This window comes from Fistularia commersonii, chromosome 9 (assembly GCF_037954325.1).
Source record: "Fistularia commersonii isolate RoL2024-O1a breed Wild chromosome 9, RoL_Fcom_v1.0, whole genome shotgun sequence".
Classification (NCBI taxonomy): domain Eukaryota; kingdom Metazoa; phylum Chordata; class Actinopteri; order Syngnathiformes; family Fistulariidae; genus Fistularia; species Fistularia commersonii.
Window position 1 is genome coordinate 10001 of NC_141292.1, and position 14352 is coordinate 24352.

At 50.0% G+C, this 14352-nt stretch overlaps 2 protein-coding genes across 3 annotated transcripts; one reads left to right on the top strand and one right to left on the bottom strand.

Moving 5' to 3' along the window:
- The first annotated feature begins 7214 nt into the window (after nt 1–7214).
- On the top strand, nt 7215–10895 carry LOC147230793 (uncharacterized). Of its 2 annotated transcripts, XM_086151660.1 has the most exons (6): nt 7215–7915; nt 9139–9554; nt 9731–9807; nt 9926–10014; nt 10149–10351; nt 10503–10895. In XM_086151660.1, exons 1-2 carry the CDS (start codon nt 7325–7327, stop codon nt 9508–9510), a joined length of 963 nt encoding a protein of 320 aa, XP_086007786.1. In that variant the 5' UTR covers nt 7215–7324; the 3' UTR covers nt 9511–9554; nt 9731–9807; nt 9926–10014; nt 10149–10351; nt 10503–10895. The 2 variants fall into 2 exon arrangements, with proteins under 2 accessions (XP_086007786.1, XP_086007785.1); XM_086151659.1 differs by lacking the exon at nt 10503–10895 and having other exon boundaries at nt 10149–10468.
- Nucleotides 10798–12585, bottom strand: rnf208 (ring finger protein 208). The gene has a single exon (XM_086151662.1). It carries the CDS (start codon nt 11926–11928, stop codon nt 11158–11160), a length of 771 nt encoding a protein of 256 aa, XP_086007788.1. The 5' UTR covers nt 11929–12585; the 3' UTR covers nt 10798–11157.
- Between the last annotated feature and the right edge of the window lie 1767 nt (nt 12586–14352).

Genomic DNA, 14352 nt, shown 5'->3' on the forward strand with positions numbered 1-14352 from the left:
AACAAGAGCCGCGTCGGCCCCAGGCCCCAACAGAATACCATAAAGGTTCTATAAAAACGCACCAGATGTCCTGCGATTTCTGTGGAGGCTAATGAGATTGGTGTGGCAAAAGGATATCCCGAAGTCCTGGCGGAGAGCTGGATGGATCCTTATCCCCAAGGAGAAGGATTCATCGGAAATCAGCCAGTTTCGCCAGATCAGCCTTCTAAATGTGGAGGGAAAAATCTTCTTAAGCTTGGTCGCTCAAAGACTGGCAGGATTCCTGAAGGAAAACAACATGATTGACACATCAGTCCAGAAAGCAGGCATCTCCAGCTTCTCCGGGTGTGTGGAGCATGCTAGTGTCATCTGACATCAGATCCAGGCTACCAAGAAAGAAGGAATATTTATTCATGTGGTCTTCCTGTATCTTTTGGATAAAGAGCAAATAGAGCAGCTCAGGAAGGAGGTTGCCAGCGGCCTGGAGAACATTGACAGAACCCTGCTTTCGGGCAAGCTAAAGCTCTGATGCATGCAGTATAGCCTACTCCCACGCCCCTGTGGCCACTAACCCTCTATGAAGTTCCACTCTCAAAGGTAGAAAAGCTGGAGAGACTGGTCAACTCATATGCAAGGAAGCGGCTTGGCTTTTCCAGGTGCTTCAGCAGTATCGGGCTCTACAGCAAAGGGATGCTACACCTGCCCATTTCCGGTCTGGCAGAGGAGTACAAGTGCACCAAAGTGAGATTGGAGATGATGCTATTGGATTCGAGCGACCCATTTGTAGCCCAAGCACCCCCGATCCTGGCAACTGGGAGGAAGTGGACCCCGCTGGCTGCAACTGAACAGGCAAAGGCAGCCCTCAGACACAGGGACATCGTGGGTCGGGTTCAGGAGGGTTGGAGTGGGCTTGGGCTCGGGGCCAGTACACCAGCCTGGAGCAAGGCCAATCCAGCCCAGAGACGCAAGCTGGTGGTCCAGGAAGTTCGCCGGGAAGAGGAAGCAGGAAGGCGGGCACAAACTGTGTCACAGGCTGTGTCAAGGGCAGTGGGTGGCATGGGAAGGAGTGGAGAAGCGGAAGATCTCCTGGAAAGATCTGTGGGAGATGGAGGCCTTCAGGGCGAGCTTTACCATCAGGGTGGCCTATGATGTCCTGCCTTCTCCTGCAAATCTAAACCAGTGGTATGACGAAGACCCTACATGCCCTCTATGCTCAAGCCCAGCAACACTGAAGCACATCCAAGTAGGATGCAAGACCAGCCTCTCCCAAGGCTGTTATACCTGGCGACACAACCAGGTACTAAAATGTCTTGCAGCGGTGCTGGAAACTCGCCAGACAACGTGAGCGCCCTTCCTCCCCCGTCGTCCCGTTGGCACACAACTCCATTCATGCGGGCGGGGCAAGCAAGCCTTGCCCCCATGAGAACTGACCTTGGGCAACTGGGCAGTGCACGAGACTGGAAGCTGCTGGCGGACCTGGTCAAGAAACTTTGCTTCACAGCTAAGATAGCATCCACCAACCTGCGACCAGACCTCGTCCTGTGGTCATCATCACTCAGGCTTGCCTACATCATAGAGCTCACGGTACCCTGGGAGGGTGCAGTGGAGGAGGCCTATGAACGGGAGAAGCTGAGATATGCTGAACTTGTCACAGATGCTCAGCGACAAGGCTGGAAAGCAAAGGTTCGTCCAGTGGAAGGAGGCTGCAGAGGTTTCATAGCCAAGACAACATCTAGGCTACTCAGGGAGATGGGAGTAAAAGGACGCGCCCACAGACAGGCAGTCAAGGACTTTTCCAGGGCTGCTGAAAATGGGAGCCAGTGGCTGTGGTTCAAGAGAAGAGATCCAACGTGGGCCTTCAAGTGAGTTGATGGCATCTGGGAAGTGAACCTGGGATGCTGGGACTCACTGCTGAACCCTCTGGAAATGTCGTGGGCCAATCAGCGAAACATCCATGAAGGAGGGCGCTCACTTGACCACCCGAAGGAGGCCATCGCTCACTTATAGTCCCACAGAGTCTCATCGGTGCCTTAGGTATGCTTTCATCAAGGGATATCAACACCTAGTCCTACACAACAGATTTGATACATCAGGTGAACTACTCCAGACCGGACAGTTGCCAAAACCTATATCTTCTCCACTTTATTAAAACAAAGTCAACAACCTGGACCTTCATACAATGAGCACCACCCAGTGTCATGCCTGTCGTGCCAAAAATTCAAATGGTTGTTACATGGGGAGATCAAGATGCATGAATAATCATAGCCATCCCGTGCTTGTCGATATCTAGGTTCTTTTCAAAGATCTCATACTATTAAACACAAGGTGCATAGTATATAACCTTTGTTTCCCTCAGACATTCTGTCATATGGACATGGGAGCCTTTCACAGGGATAAAGATACAGGAGCTCAGTGCCTTTAATTCTTTGAACTGCCAGTCACTGTGTATGCTGAGTGTTGCTTCTGTTATCACTGTTAGGTTTTCGCAACAACTCACCAGACACTCTTCTTTCGGCAACCTTATTAACCTAAGCCCCAACCTAAACCCGCTAAACCCAATGCTAACCCCAACATCAAAATTGGTCGGCAATGGGAATTGCTTGAGTTACAATTTTAATAGGTGCAGCTAAGATTCAGGCCGTGTGAGAGAGAGAAACTTGTTAGATCATTCTGACTGGCTCAAGTGGTAGTCAGTGGGGCCAAGTTTCAGGGATGAATCTTCCACAGGGTGATTTGAAGTGTACACCTTCCAAATGGCCCAGGAGGATCCACCAAAACCCAGCCCCAGTGGCTACTAGCGGTGTAAAAAAAAATTGATATGTATCGATATATCAATCCGACAGCTGACGATCCGATGCATCGACACGTCCGCAAGAGTATCGATCCATGTATGCATTTTACCTGTCTATTTTTAGTCTGCTCTGAGGCGTAATTCTCACTCCGTGCTGCGGGTGGCGGTAACCTACTTTGTCTCCACCTACTTCGCTTCCCTTACCCTCTTTCAGCACAGTCTTTCAGCGGACACACCCTCTTTGGCATAGCACTCGCATTTAAACATTCGGGAGGCGGACATTGATATGGCTGAGAAGGACGCGGACTTACACACTCCTGTAGGTTTAAAATCGTTTGTGTGGAAGTATTTCGGCTTCCGCAAAAACGGGAAAGAATTGGTAAAGGATGTGGCAATATGTAAAGAATGTCGAATTGAAGTTAGCTACTGTAGTAACACTTCTAATTTGTCGGCTCACCTGAAAAGACGGCATGGTGTTGTTGAAGGTGAATGTTCAGAAAAAGCACAGCGCCCTGCCCAGCTGAGTACATTTTTCCCACAAAAGTTACCGAGCAGTTCGAAAAGGGCCAAAAACATATCGAAGGCAATTGCCTTCTTTATATGTAAAGACGCAAGGCCATACAGCGTGGTGGAGAACGAGGGCTTTAGCTACCTGCTCGAAACATTGGAGCTCAGATACAACGTACCATCTCGGCAGCACTTCAGCCAGTCATACATTCCCAACACGTACGCCAAAGTTCGTGAGGAAATCATTAACAAATTGAAGGAGGCACCACGGGTAGCACTTACATCTGACGGCTGGACGTCGTGTACGACCGAGTCATACATCACAGTAACGTATCGTATCGTAGTTTAAAAAAATCATATCGAATCGAATCGTGGGGCATTTTTAAGTATCGAAAAAAAATCGAATCAATCGAATCGTTGCCTTGAGAAATCGAATCGGATCAAATCGTCATAATGGCTCTGATTTACACCCCTAGTGGCTACCGCCTGATCCTATGTCAGTGATCCAACAAGTTTCTCTTCTTGGTCTCATAGGATCTGAATCTGAGCTGTAGCTATTCAAATTTTGACTCAGGGTCCCAGAAGATTCACATTTGATCCCCCCTAACTACTCCCCGTTTAACATAACCTCAACCAACCTACTTTCTGAAAACAGTTCTGAACAACTGAACAAGGCATCGCCACTTAGACCAGCCCCAAACCATGGTAGTTCTTTACAGAAATGTCCCAAAGGTCCACTCAAACGGTAGGAGCGTCTGGGGAGGTAAAACATCTTCAAGGGACGAAATTCAACCTCAGTTGCTCCAAAAAGATGACAAGGATTTACCATGACATGTATGACTGAGAATTGCCATCGACAAGAAAGAGTCATGCCTTCACTCATAATCTCTGAGGGCTCTCTTTCCAATAATTACTCTTTAAAAAACAGATGTTTAATGAACTCAGGAGAACTTTTTTTTATTCAGTGTTTTTGAATTGTTCTATGATTTGTAACTAAGACAAAATCCACTCACAGCTTGAGACCAAATGTACTCCATTTCAAGGCCAGGCTGTTCATTATCTCAGACCTTCAACAACCCTAACTTCAAAAGGGATATCCTCTTTTGGGTTGCCTTTGTGTTCCATCAGGAGTCCCTGTACGCTCGTCAACATTGGAAATGTCAAAACAATACTTACTCCCCAAATAGCAGATACAATTAAAATACATTCTAATAAGAGCTTGGGTCTTATTCTGTTAAATACAAAAGCATTACTTCTATTCATTAATACACAGGACAAGATATTACTCACTCAGTTTCTCAGCCCTGTTTGGCCTCAGCAGGACAGCCTATGGTTGACAGAAATTAAGTTACAGCAACTTAGCTGACTTTTCCCTTGACAACATCTCACCTCATTAGAGAGGGTTCTTCTGTTCAAATGGAGCACAAGAAGTTTTCCTTATACAACTACCAGAGTTAGGGGATGGTCTACATTGCGATGGCTTGATGTTAGCGTTATATTGCAGAAAGTATGTTGAATGGTGTTGTTGTGTTAATGGGGGAGTTGTTCAATCAAAAAAAGGTTTAACTTCTGGGGAATTACCCGAGTTAAAGTTTGAATAGGATCGTGTTAGACCACAGACTGGCTCAAGCGCAAGTCATCCGGGCCTGATTTTGGTGGTGAATCCTCCCAGGATTGATTTGAAGTGTGCACCCTCCAAATAACCCAGGAAGATCCATTGAAACCAGGCCCTGGTGGCTACTGCCTGAGTCCAAGTGATCTCACAAGTTTCTTTCCTCCACACAATCCAATTATACCTGTACCTATTAAAATTTAGACTCAAGTCCCCGGAAGTTCAAACTTTGACCCCCCTACGACACACTACCAACCAGCCTAGTTTCTGCAAAACAACTCCCATAAGCATAAACCGTCACCACTTAAACCGGCCTCAGCCCTGATAATTATATACAGAAAACTCCTCAGCCCAACCCAGCAAAATACCTTTCGAGCCCAGTTTGCTACAAAAAGATTAAGCTAAGTATTAACCATGTGCTGGAAGACTGAGAACCTCCATAGACAAGAAACCAATTTTATTCAATTCAGAGGCCAGGCTGTACGTAATCTCAGAACTTCAACAACCCTAACCTCATAAGATCCAGTGTCGACAAGCATGGATATCTCCTTTCAGGTCACCTTTGCTTTCCATCGGGAGTCCCCATGCGTGGACATCATTCCCCTGAAATCTGAACCATGCAAAAAGATGCGACTTAAACCCAAATAGCAGATACATTGAAATGCAAAACCAAACAATAGCTCTGGTCTTACTCATTTAAAAAAAACACAGAACCAACAAGAATCACCTCTGTAGAGGAATGATAAACCACGGCTTGAACAACCACAACTGCAGCCCGAAAGTCAACATTTCATCTACTGAGCAGACAGTCAGGGGACAGAGCAATTTCAAGTGGCTGCCACATGCGCGCGCGCGCACATACACACACACGCACACACACCTGCTGATTGTCCCATTGACTGAAATTGGGACCGATTGTAAGGAATGTAAAGACATTAAACGAGTGTTACATGTTTGCAGTGAGCTAGCTAGCTGCCCGGCTAAGGCTCCGTCCAGCAGGGATTGAAGAGGAAAGGAGAATCTGTCGGTGTATTTTAGACAGAGTAGTTTTCAAGACTGCATATTGCGAGCGGATCTATTTTCCGCCGATTTCCGCCTTACTTTCAACCCTGATTTGGACACAAAACAAAACTCACGCTGTTCTTGGATGCAGCCAAAGCGGGGAGCGGCCGACGAACTCTAATTTTTCCTGTTTCCTCGGTTGTCTGCCGCCTCTTTGAAGGCTTTTCCTCCGATCAGCTCTGCATTCACCCGCGAACAGAGAAGCCGTCTGACTCGAATGAAGTGGCTTCTTCTGATCAGGAGGCACCCGGAGGATCCGCTTCACGCAGCTTCATCAGCACCACTGTTGTGTGTCGCGTAAAAGACGACCGGAGATATCAGAGTCGTACTTAGTTATTTTACTGAAGAGCTGGGCGCAGGTGATGATAGCAATTCGTACCAATAGACATGAGCCTGCCTACAGAGTGTCTGCGCATGTGCAGATCGCAAGTAAACATATATGGTTAACTGTTCAATATTACTGAGTCCGCAGTCAATATTCTACAACCACCATTCATAGATCTGCCTGCAGCTTTGGAATTGAAGGGATTCGATAAGACACAGCTGCTTTACGACAATTAATTTTAACAATTATCAGCACATATCCAAATGCACTGCGGACAGCAACGTAGGAATTTCACTGTACAGGGAAACACGTTTCTACACTGTGATGTATCACGATGGTATCAGCACGCAGGAATGTTCTTGCCGCTCCGGCGCGTCCCCTGGGTTCACACGGAGCACGACGCGCACTAAATCATAGCTGAATGACACGAGGGGGCCGGTCACACTTTGATACAAGGACCTATTTTAATATTGGGTGAATTTGGTAAAAACAATGGAGAAACAACGTTTATAATGCATTTCTTCCTATTTCTCTATGTATTTATTGTCTGTGTGTTGTAAGGACTACAAAACTGGGAAGATTTACTTGGGTTCATTTATCATTATTTATTTAATCTAAAAATGAAAAAAGAAAAATAACACCTGCAAAATGGGAAATCAAACAACTTCTGGTTCATCCTGTATTTGTGAAGGAAAGTGTCTGGAAAATAACCAGAAGTTGGATATAAAAAAAAGCAAATGCAATTAAATTGAAAAAAAAGGTCAAAATCAATCTCTGACTTTGATGAAAGCATTGGCTACAACTCTGGAAAGAAGATGAAAGTTATAATAACTTCTTTATTTTGGGGAAAAAAAGAGGCGCCTGGTTTGTGTGTGTGTTCTTTCCTCCAAATATGAGTCACCGGATTTCATTGTGACCGCCTTCGCTCAGAGACGATCAGGAGTGCGATCTGAGCGTTACTGGCGTCTGCAGATCCTGGCAGGTCTGAGGAGGCGTGACAGGCGGGTGCAGGCGTCAACATGCCGCGCCGTGGGGGCGGATCCGGAAAATGCTCTACATTCTCCATCGGATGGAGGTTCGAGGATCCACGCGCTCGGAGATGAATCTGTACAGAACCTTCGGAAACCTGATGGAGGCCTGGTTGACCGAGCGGACGGCGTCCCCTGAGCGGGAGTGGCAGGACGACGGGGTGGTGGCCGCGGCGTCGCCCCTGATCCCCGCTGAGGCGGTGGCCGACCTGCGCGCGGGATCGGTGGATTCTGGAGTGGAAACAGCCAGCTCCGACGCTTCCTTTCCCACGCCGTCCCATTCTGTCTCATCATACAACGGTGAGAACCTCACAGCGCGCCGGGGGGGCGACAGCCTCCCCCCGCCATCGCCCTCCGAGTCTCCCCCGGCCACCGGCGGGCCCGGGGGGCCATCCTCAGAGTGGCGCTCCAAGGTGGAGCAGGCTCTTAGGAGGACGGACACCGGGCGGGCCAGGAACAGTGTCGGTCGGCAAACATGGAGCCTGGGGCGAGGTCAAAGGTTGGAGAGCTTCGACACGAGGGCCACCGGACCAACCGAGCAGCTGCGGCCGAAGTGCAGGCGTCCGCTGTCCATGAGTATGAGCAGGAAGCCGCTTGGGATGAGGGCGCAGGTAAGATTCCAGGTTCTCATATCACGCCGCCGTCTCAAAATGTCTGTGCCGGCTCTTGCACGTGCAGGAAGCCGTGGGCACTGAGACTCCTTTCCCGCGGAGCTGTCAGTCTCCCGTGGCTGAAAGGGGTAGTTCTTACCCTTGAAGCTGGTCTGAAGGACAGGCTGACCAGCAGCTCATCGCCCCTTCGGCTCCTTGCTTCACTCTGCCTCTCAGAGCCGGAGAAGAAGTCTGGGGACATTCCTGGGTTAATTTGACACCTGAGGGAACTTCATTCATTTTTCTTTTCGGTCTTTGACTTTGACGGCAAGCCGCGTTGTTCCTTTTTTGAGAGCCGGCATGCTCCGAGAACACAGGGGTGGATGACATAATGACATAAACCCTCTAATTACCTGTAATTATGTCTTTATTAGCCTGCAAAAGGAGGGCAGCGGCAGCTGATATTCCAACCAAACCGGTTGAGAACGACAGAGGTCTTCTCAAGAACCGTCGCATTGGTTCTCCTGTTGATGCTATCAGGGACTCATCTGTTTTATACCAAACCCTCTTCATAAACTAAGGCTGCCCACTGAAAGAGTTTTCCATTTACGGTTATTCACTCAGCTTTTCTATCCCTTCCTTTCGGTCTGTTGTCGTTTTGCCAAACAGTTTGCCTTGAATCATTGTTCAAAGGAGAAGGACAAGCTTTAAAGGGATGAGGAATTCTCTGTTCGGTAAAATATGTATGTCAAACTACTGGGAGGAGTTCTTGCCCCCCAGTGAGCCGATGTCTTGACGAGATGTTTCCTAATCAGTCGGAACGTGGCTTGTTCAGGCTCACGCGCACAAACATTAAAAACGATAGAAGTAAAGGTTGGTGGATTTCTGAGTCTTACCCACTTTTGAAGCAGGACCTTTAACGCTGACCAGTGCCACCTCATGAGAGGACCAGGGGTCAGAAGGTTGAGCTGCTGAATCTTTGGGGCAGAGGATTCACAGAAACACTGATGGAGGTTTATTTAACGGTTAAGTCTCTGCTAGCCACAAGCAAACAGACACCTGTGGACGAAGCTAACATGCTTATTCACGTTGTCGGCAGAACATGTTCTGATGACGGCTGTTTGTGAAGAAAAGCAACCAGTCGGGACACCCTCTTGCAATTAGTCCTGCCTGAACGTTCGTAATGTCCGTCCATTTGATGTGTTAAAGCGCCATGTTCTATAAATGAGTGAATCTCTTGTCAGCCTCCAGGCGAGGAGGACTGGACGGGCCTGAGTCCTGGGTTCAACTACTTGGAGCAGGTCTGCCAAGCAGTGGAGGAAATCGCCAGGCAGCAGATGATCTGCCGGCCGTCCAAGGCGGAGACGGTCGTCGAGGTTACGGAGGTGGGCCGGGAGGCAGACGTTCCCCTCCGACGCGTCCGCTCCTCACTCTTTTCAGAGTGTTTTTCCACAGATTCTCGTCGGGCTGCCGTTCCTCAAAGGTTTGCTTGGCTTTCAGGCCGCGGCCTCCCGTTGCCAAGACCCAGGCAGCCACGAGGAGAACGAGCCTCCCTGCCAGAGGGTCAGAGGAGAAGGAGCGCCACAGCAAGGGGACGGCCTCAGCAGACATTTTAGAAACAGATCCGCTTCAGACTCCACCCTGGTGGCGCTGCTCCCCCGTAGGACACACTCACTTCCAATTCTCTTATCATCTCACATGGACATACATCGACCTGTGCTAAATTGAGTGTGGACGTGTGTGCGCGTGTGTGCGCGCGTGTGCATGTGTGTGCGTGCGTGTGTGTGTGTGTGTGTGTGTGTGTGTGTGTGTGTGTGTGTGTGTGCGCTACAACAGGACAGACCAGCAGGGAGCAGCATCAGAGTGCAAGTGACCTTCTGGAAAAGGAAGAGGAAGACTTTGATTGTCAGCAGGTGAAAAGCAATTATAGAATCACACACATTTTTTTATTCAAATATGTTTTTCTTAAAATATCCTGCTTTTTCCAGGTCAGTTCATTAACTTGGTTTTGTTGTTTTGTCAAAAAACAAGAAGGAGGAACCAAATAAAACCCAGAGGACGTGGCGGTCCAGACTGGGCCCCCTTCGCAGAGAAGAGTCTCTGCTGAAAAGCATCGCCAGGTAAGAGACTGCTGGGGTCACAAAGAGACCTTGTGTGTGTGTGTGTGTGTGTGTGTGTGTGTTTGTTAATGGCCGCTCTGACTCTGTTTGCACTTCAGACTGGACACAATGTCCTTTTTTCATATCCTTTATAGACACAGCAGTGAAAGGCAGCCATCGGAGAGGAACTCTGCCCGACGACAGCTGAGCCACCTGTTCAGGAGGAAAAAGAAACCGCCGCCGGCAGTGACGGTTGAGCTTTGACATCGTGTCAATAACACGGCTCCATTGCAAACGCCCGACACCACCCGATTCCCTACCGCCGCTCAAAATGTGCACAAAGGAGTCAACCACATTGGTACACATAATATATATTTAGTATCCATCTGACACAACAACACGTCATACTGTTTCCATATTTATCGCTTATGTAATATTTTTCAGCGTAAAAAATGTGAATAAAAGCTCAATCCACATTAAAGTTCTTTATTGCGTCTATATTTGTGCAGGAAAATCAGTGAATCTGACTTAAGGACGACTGATCCAAGAGTCGCTCAAGGTTCAACAAAAACCCAATTTTATTCCGTCTCTGGAGATGACCTCTGCGGCCCTCTTAAAATGGAGAACTGGGCAGCGCAGAAGTCCTAGGTGGAGAACATGGCGGAGAACAGGATATGCCTGTAAATACTGTGGGATATTGGCTCACGGGCAAAGGAGCGGGGTAGTTGAGCCGCTGCTTTTCGGCCCCACGGTGGGTCCACTTGGTGGGCTGATGGATAACAAGCTCAGGCCACACAGAAGAACTTTCATCATTTATTTCATCTTTATTCACCCTGTGTATATGTGTGTGTGTGTGTGTGTGTGTGTGTCTGTGTGTGTCTGTGTGTGTGTGTGGGGGGGGGTTGAACCCCCTTCCCGGCATTCCCATGGAAAGAGATGTCAATGACAAACACGTCCAACCAAACAAGAGGTGAGTAGGATTCCAGTCCAAACATAAAATACATTTATTTTTATCGACTATTTATCGAGCCACCGGCATCTAGAGTCCCACAGAGCGTCCGTCTGTGCTATTAAATATATCGAGATAACATCTGTGGAGGGATTTATTCACCGTACATCTTGGGGGGGAGCTTATAGATGGAGGCGAGGTGGCGGGGGCCTTGTCTACATGATGCCGCAGGAGGACAGGGGGTTGGCGATCTGGCAGGTGCAGGCCGACTGGCAGTACTGACGCACAGTCTGGTAGCAGCTGCGGTCGGCGTCCCCCCCCCACTGCACCGGCCCGTTGGGGTCGGTGGGCAAACGGCTCAGGATGCTGGTGTTGATGGCCAGCGCCGCCAGGCCGTAGTCGGTGAAGAGCACCGTTTCGCGCCGGCACGTCGGGCAGGAGATGAACTTGTACTTGGGGCAGGACTCGTAGAGGATCTGCAAGCACTCTTCGCACACCGAGTGCAGGCAGGACAGGATCCGCGGACGCTTGCCGGCAAAGTTGTAGGTATGGCCGCAGGTAGGGCAGTCCAGGGGCTCGCAGGGCATCGCGGGGCCCGACGACGACGACGAGGACGAGGACGTGGACGACGAGCGCAGCACGTACTGGTTAACTATGACGTCCTCCATTTTGTAGTGGAACTGGTGGTAGCAGATCTCATTGGCACTGGTTTTGCGCTGCGCCAGGAAGCTCTGCTCCCTGCGCGCCAGCGGGGCCGGCGGCGCCGCCATCGGCCGGGGGGAGCCCGTCATATCCAGGTTCAAGTCGCTGCAGGCCTGATTGACGATGATCTCGCCTTCGCCCCCGCCGTCCCACGCCACTCTGGGGGGCGGGGCATAGCGGGGCTGAGTGACGGGGACGGGGCACTCCCGGGGGAACTTCTCTGACTGGATGATCTTGACAGTGTCCATGGGGATGGTGACCGGCTGGCGCCTCAGGCAGGACATTCGCACGATTGTTGGTTTTCTTCTTGCGGGGGGCAAGAACGAGGATCTGATCAGCGGCGGACGCTCCCGGCTGGTCGCGGGCGAGGGGAAGAGAAGGGGGGGGGCCCGCTTCTGCGCTCAGCCATTGGAGGGGACGTGGGGACGGATGGTTTCCTCCATGGCTCTCGGAGACCTCCTCAGCGTAGGCGCTGAACTCTCCCGTCCGGCCAACGCCTCACCGACCGAGGGGCTGGGCCGCAGCGCCTTCTTCTGTCACAGCTTATGAGCTGAGTGTCCAGGTTAGGGACCTTTTATGTGCAGCAAAAGTCCGAGAGTCCAGTTTAAACACAGTTTATATGCTGCGATCATCTGAGTGTTCAGCTTACAGGATTCGACCGGTGTTGACTACATAAAGGAGGTTGTTGCTTCGGCCCACGTTTGCTGATGATGCTGTGGTTTGTGCGTTGGCATTCAGTAGAGACCTTCACTCAAACATGGGGGCGCCGCCCCTGATAATAAGAAATAATCTCATAGGTACCCTGTACATGCTCAGATTACCATCTGACAGACTGAGTGCATGCGCTTGCCAAAGGTCCGGTGACCTGTCCAGCCAAGTTCTTGCTTCGAACTGAACTTCAAATGTGTTTCTTGCACCTTATTTTCTCTTTCAGGCGACCGGCGTTTCACTCAGAGACTAAGACGAGCACGTGAGAGAAAGCACAACCTCAGTTTGCCAAACGGCTCCCGGCCCGGTTTATCCAGGCGCTGCTTGATAAGAAGGTCGGGAGGATGTTTTTGCTTCTTGTCATTGGGTGCGGGCCTCCGTGTGGTCGGGAGCACTGACAGAGTCCCTCCTTCGCTCCAAGGACGCAGAATTCCTCAGAGATGGGAGTGACCGGCTTGTTCTTTCTTTCTGACACCGCCTCCCGTCCTCCCTGCCCGAGTCAGACTGACATCGGGTCCTCGAGTGAATCCACCTGTGGAGACAGACAGAAAACATCTGAGAGTCAACACTTTTCATTTCAAAGACATGGAGAAGAATCACTGGGCGCCGATACACCAGAAGGAGAGGCCTGGCTTTATGTGACTGGCGGGATGGAGGAATTCTGTTCATTTCTTTTAAATAGGGTTTCTTCATCTCCCTCGGCTTTTTTCGGTGGCGGAAACGTTAAACCTCGACGGCGGGAAAAGAAGATGCCGACAAAAAGAGGCAGAAGGACCCGAGTCCAGAGCGTCGTCCGGATTCGGCCTCCGTCCCGCTGGGCTGTCTTTGAGATGATTGTCACGTGCACTATGTCTCTGCTGTGTCGACAGCGTGGAGTTCATGAACGTGGTAAGGTTCGGACAATGCGCCCCCCTGCCCTCCAGACGGATGCAGAGCGCCAATAACAGAGCAAACAGTCCTGGGCCTCGTGTCCGTGTCTCAAAAAAGCGCTTGCTTAAAGACGCCGGGTGTTGCTCAGGCTCGATTCATCTGTTTTCAAAAGAATTGCCTCCAACAACTTCTTGTTAAAGCAAACAGAAAGTCAGACTAGTTAATAACCATTGGATTCCAACTTTGGAGCGTCTTCTTTCACTTTATCTAGTTTTTATCTTATTTCAGATCACGATCAGTCCTCTGGGCTCCTGATGATGGCCGATCCCGTACGGACACGCCGGCCCCAAATCCAAATGAGTCCCGTGACGTGACTGAACCAGACAAATGGACACAGGAGCCAGAAGCGCTCACACAAAAGACAATCCTGTTTTCCGACCATAATGGATCATTGGAAAGTACTGTCAGAGTTCTGAACTGGTACTTGTCGGGCCTCAACTAAAGATTTTTAACAGAAAACTCATTCTGTCACTCCAACCTTTTTCTGTTGCTCAAAAACCACGTGTAGAACACAAGGGGTCGAATCCCCGATGCTGCACTAAAACTAACTGTCGCCTTCCCGCTAATTCCGCCTGCTGTGTGTGTGTGGGGGGGGGGGGGGGGGGGGGGTCGTCCCAGCACCCTCACCCCTTGGACCACACAGAGCCCCCCGGTGACGTCATCAACCCCTTTATAATCGCGTGTTTTGAACGGACACGGCGCTCTGACAGCTGCTCTGGTGCACAAGAGGACGCTGTATATAGATGCAAAGACCATTTTCCCCTTGCTGATCCGGACCGTGGCTCCAAGCTCGACGTCCCGGCCCAACGACCAGACCTGCAGGCTGCAGACGAAGACCTTCGGGATATGTCTCTCGTCCGGGTGATACATCCAGAGGACGCCTCGCTCCTGCCGGCGATCGTACATCAACCGACGCGACGTTCAGCGGAACATTGCATCATCGATCAACTGCTTGCAAGAGATCTCGTATTATTATGCGGGCGAGCATGAGTCATTGATCCGGGTTATGTTAGTGTTGTAACTACATTTTCTCTTGGCATCCTATCCATTCCTTCGTGTCTTCTGGCCCC

Coding starts and splice junctions, on each gene's coding strand:
- LOC147230793 (XM_086151660.1), top strand. CDS start 7,325: ATGCTCTACATTCTCCATCGGATGGAGGTTCGAGGATCCACGCGCTCG. Junction 7,916..9,138: donor CGCTTGGGATGAGGGCGCAG/GTAAGATTCCAG, acceptor ATCTCTTGTCAG/CCTCCAGGCGAGGAGGACTG.
- rnf208 (XM_086151662.1), bottom strand. CDS start 11,928: ATGTCCTGCCTGAGGCGCCAGCCGGTCACCATCCCCATGGACACTGTC.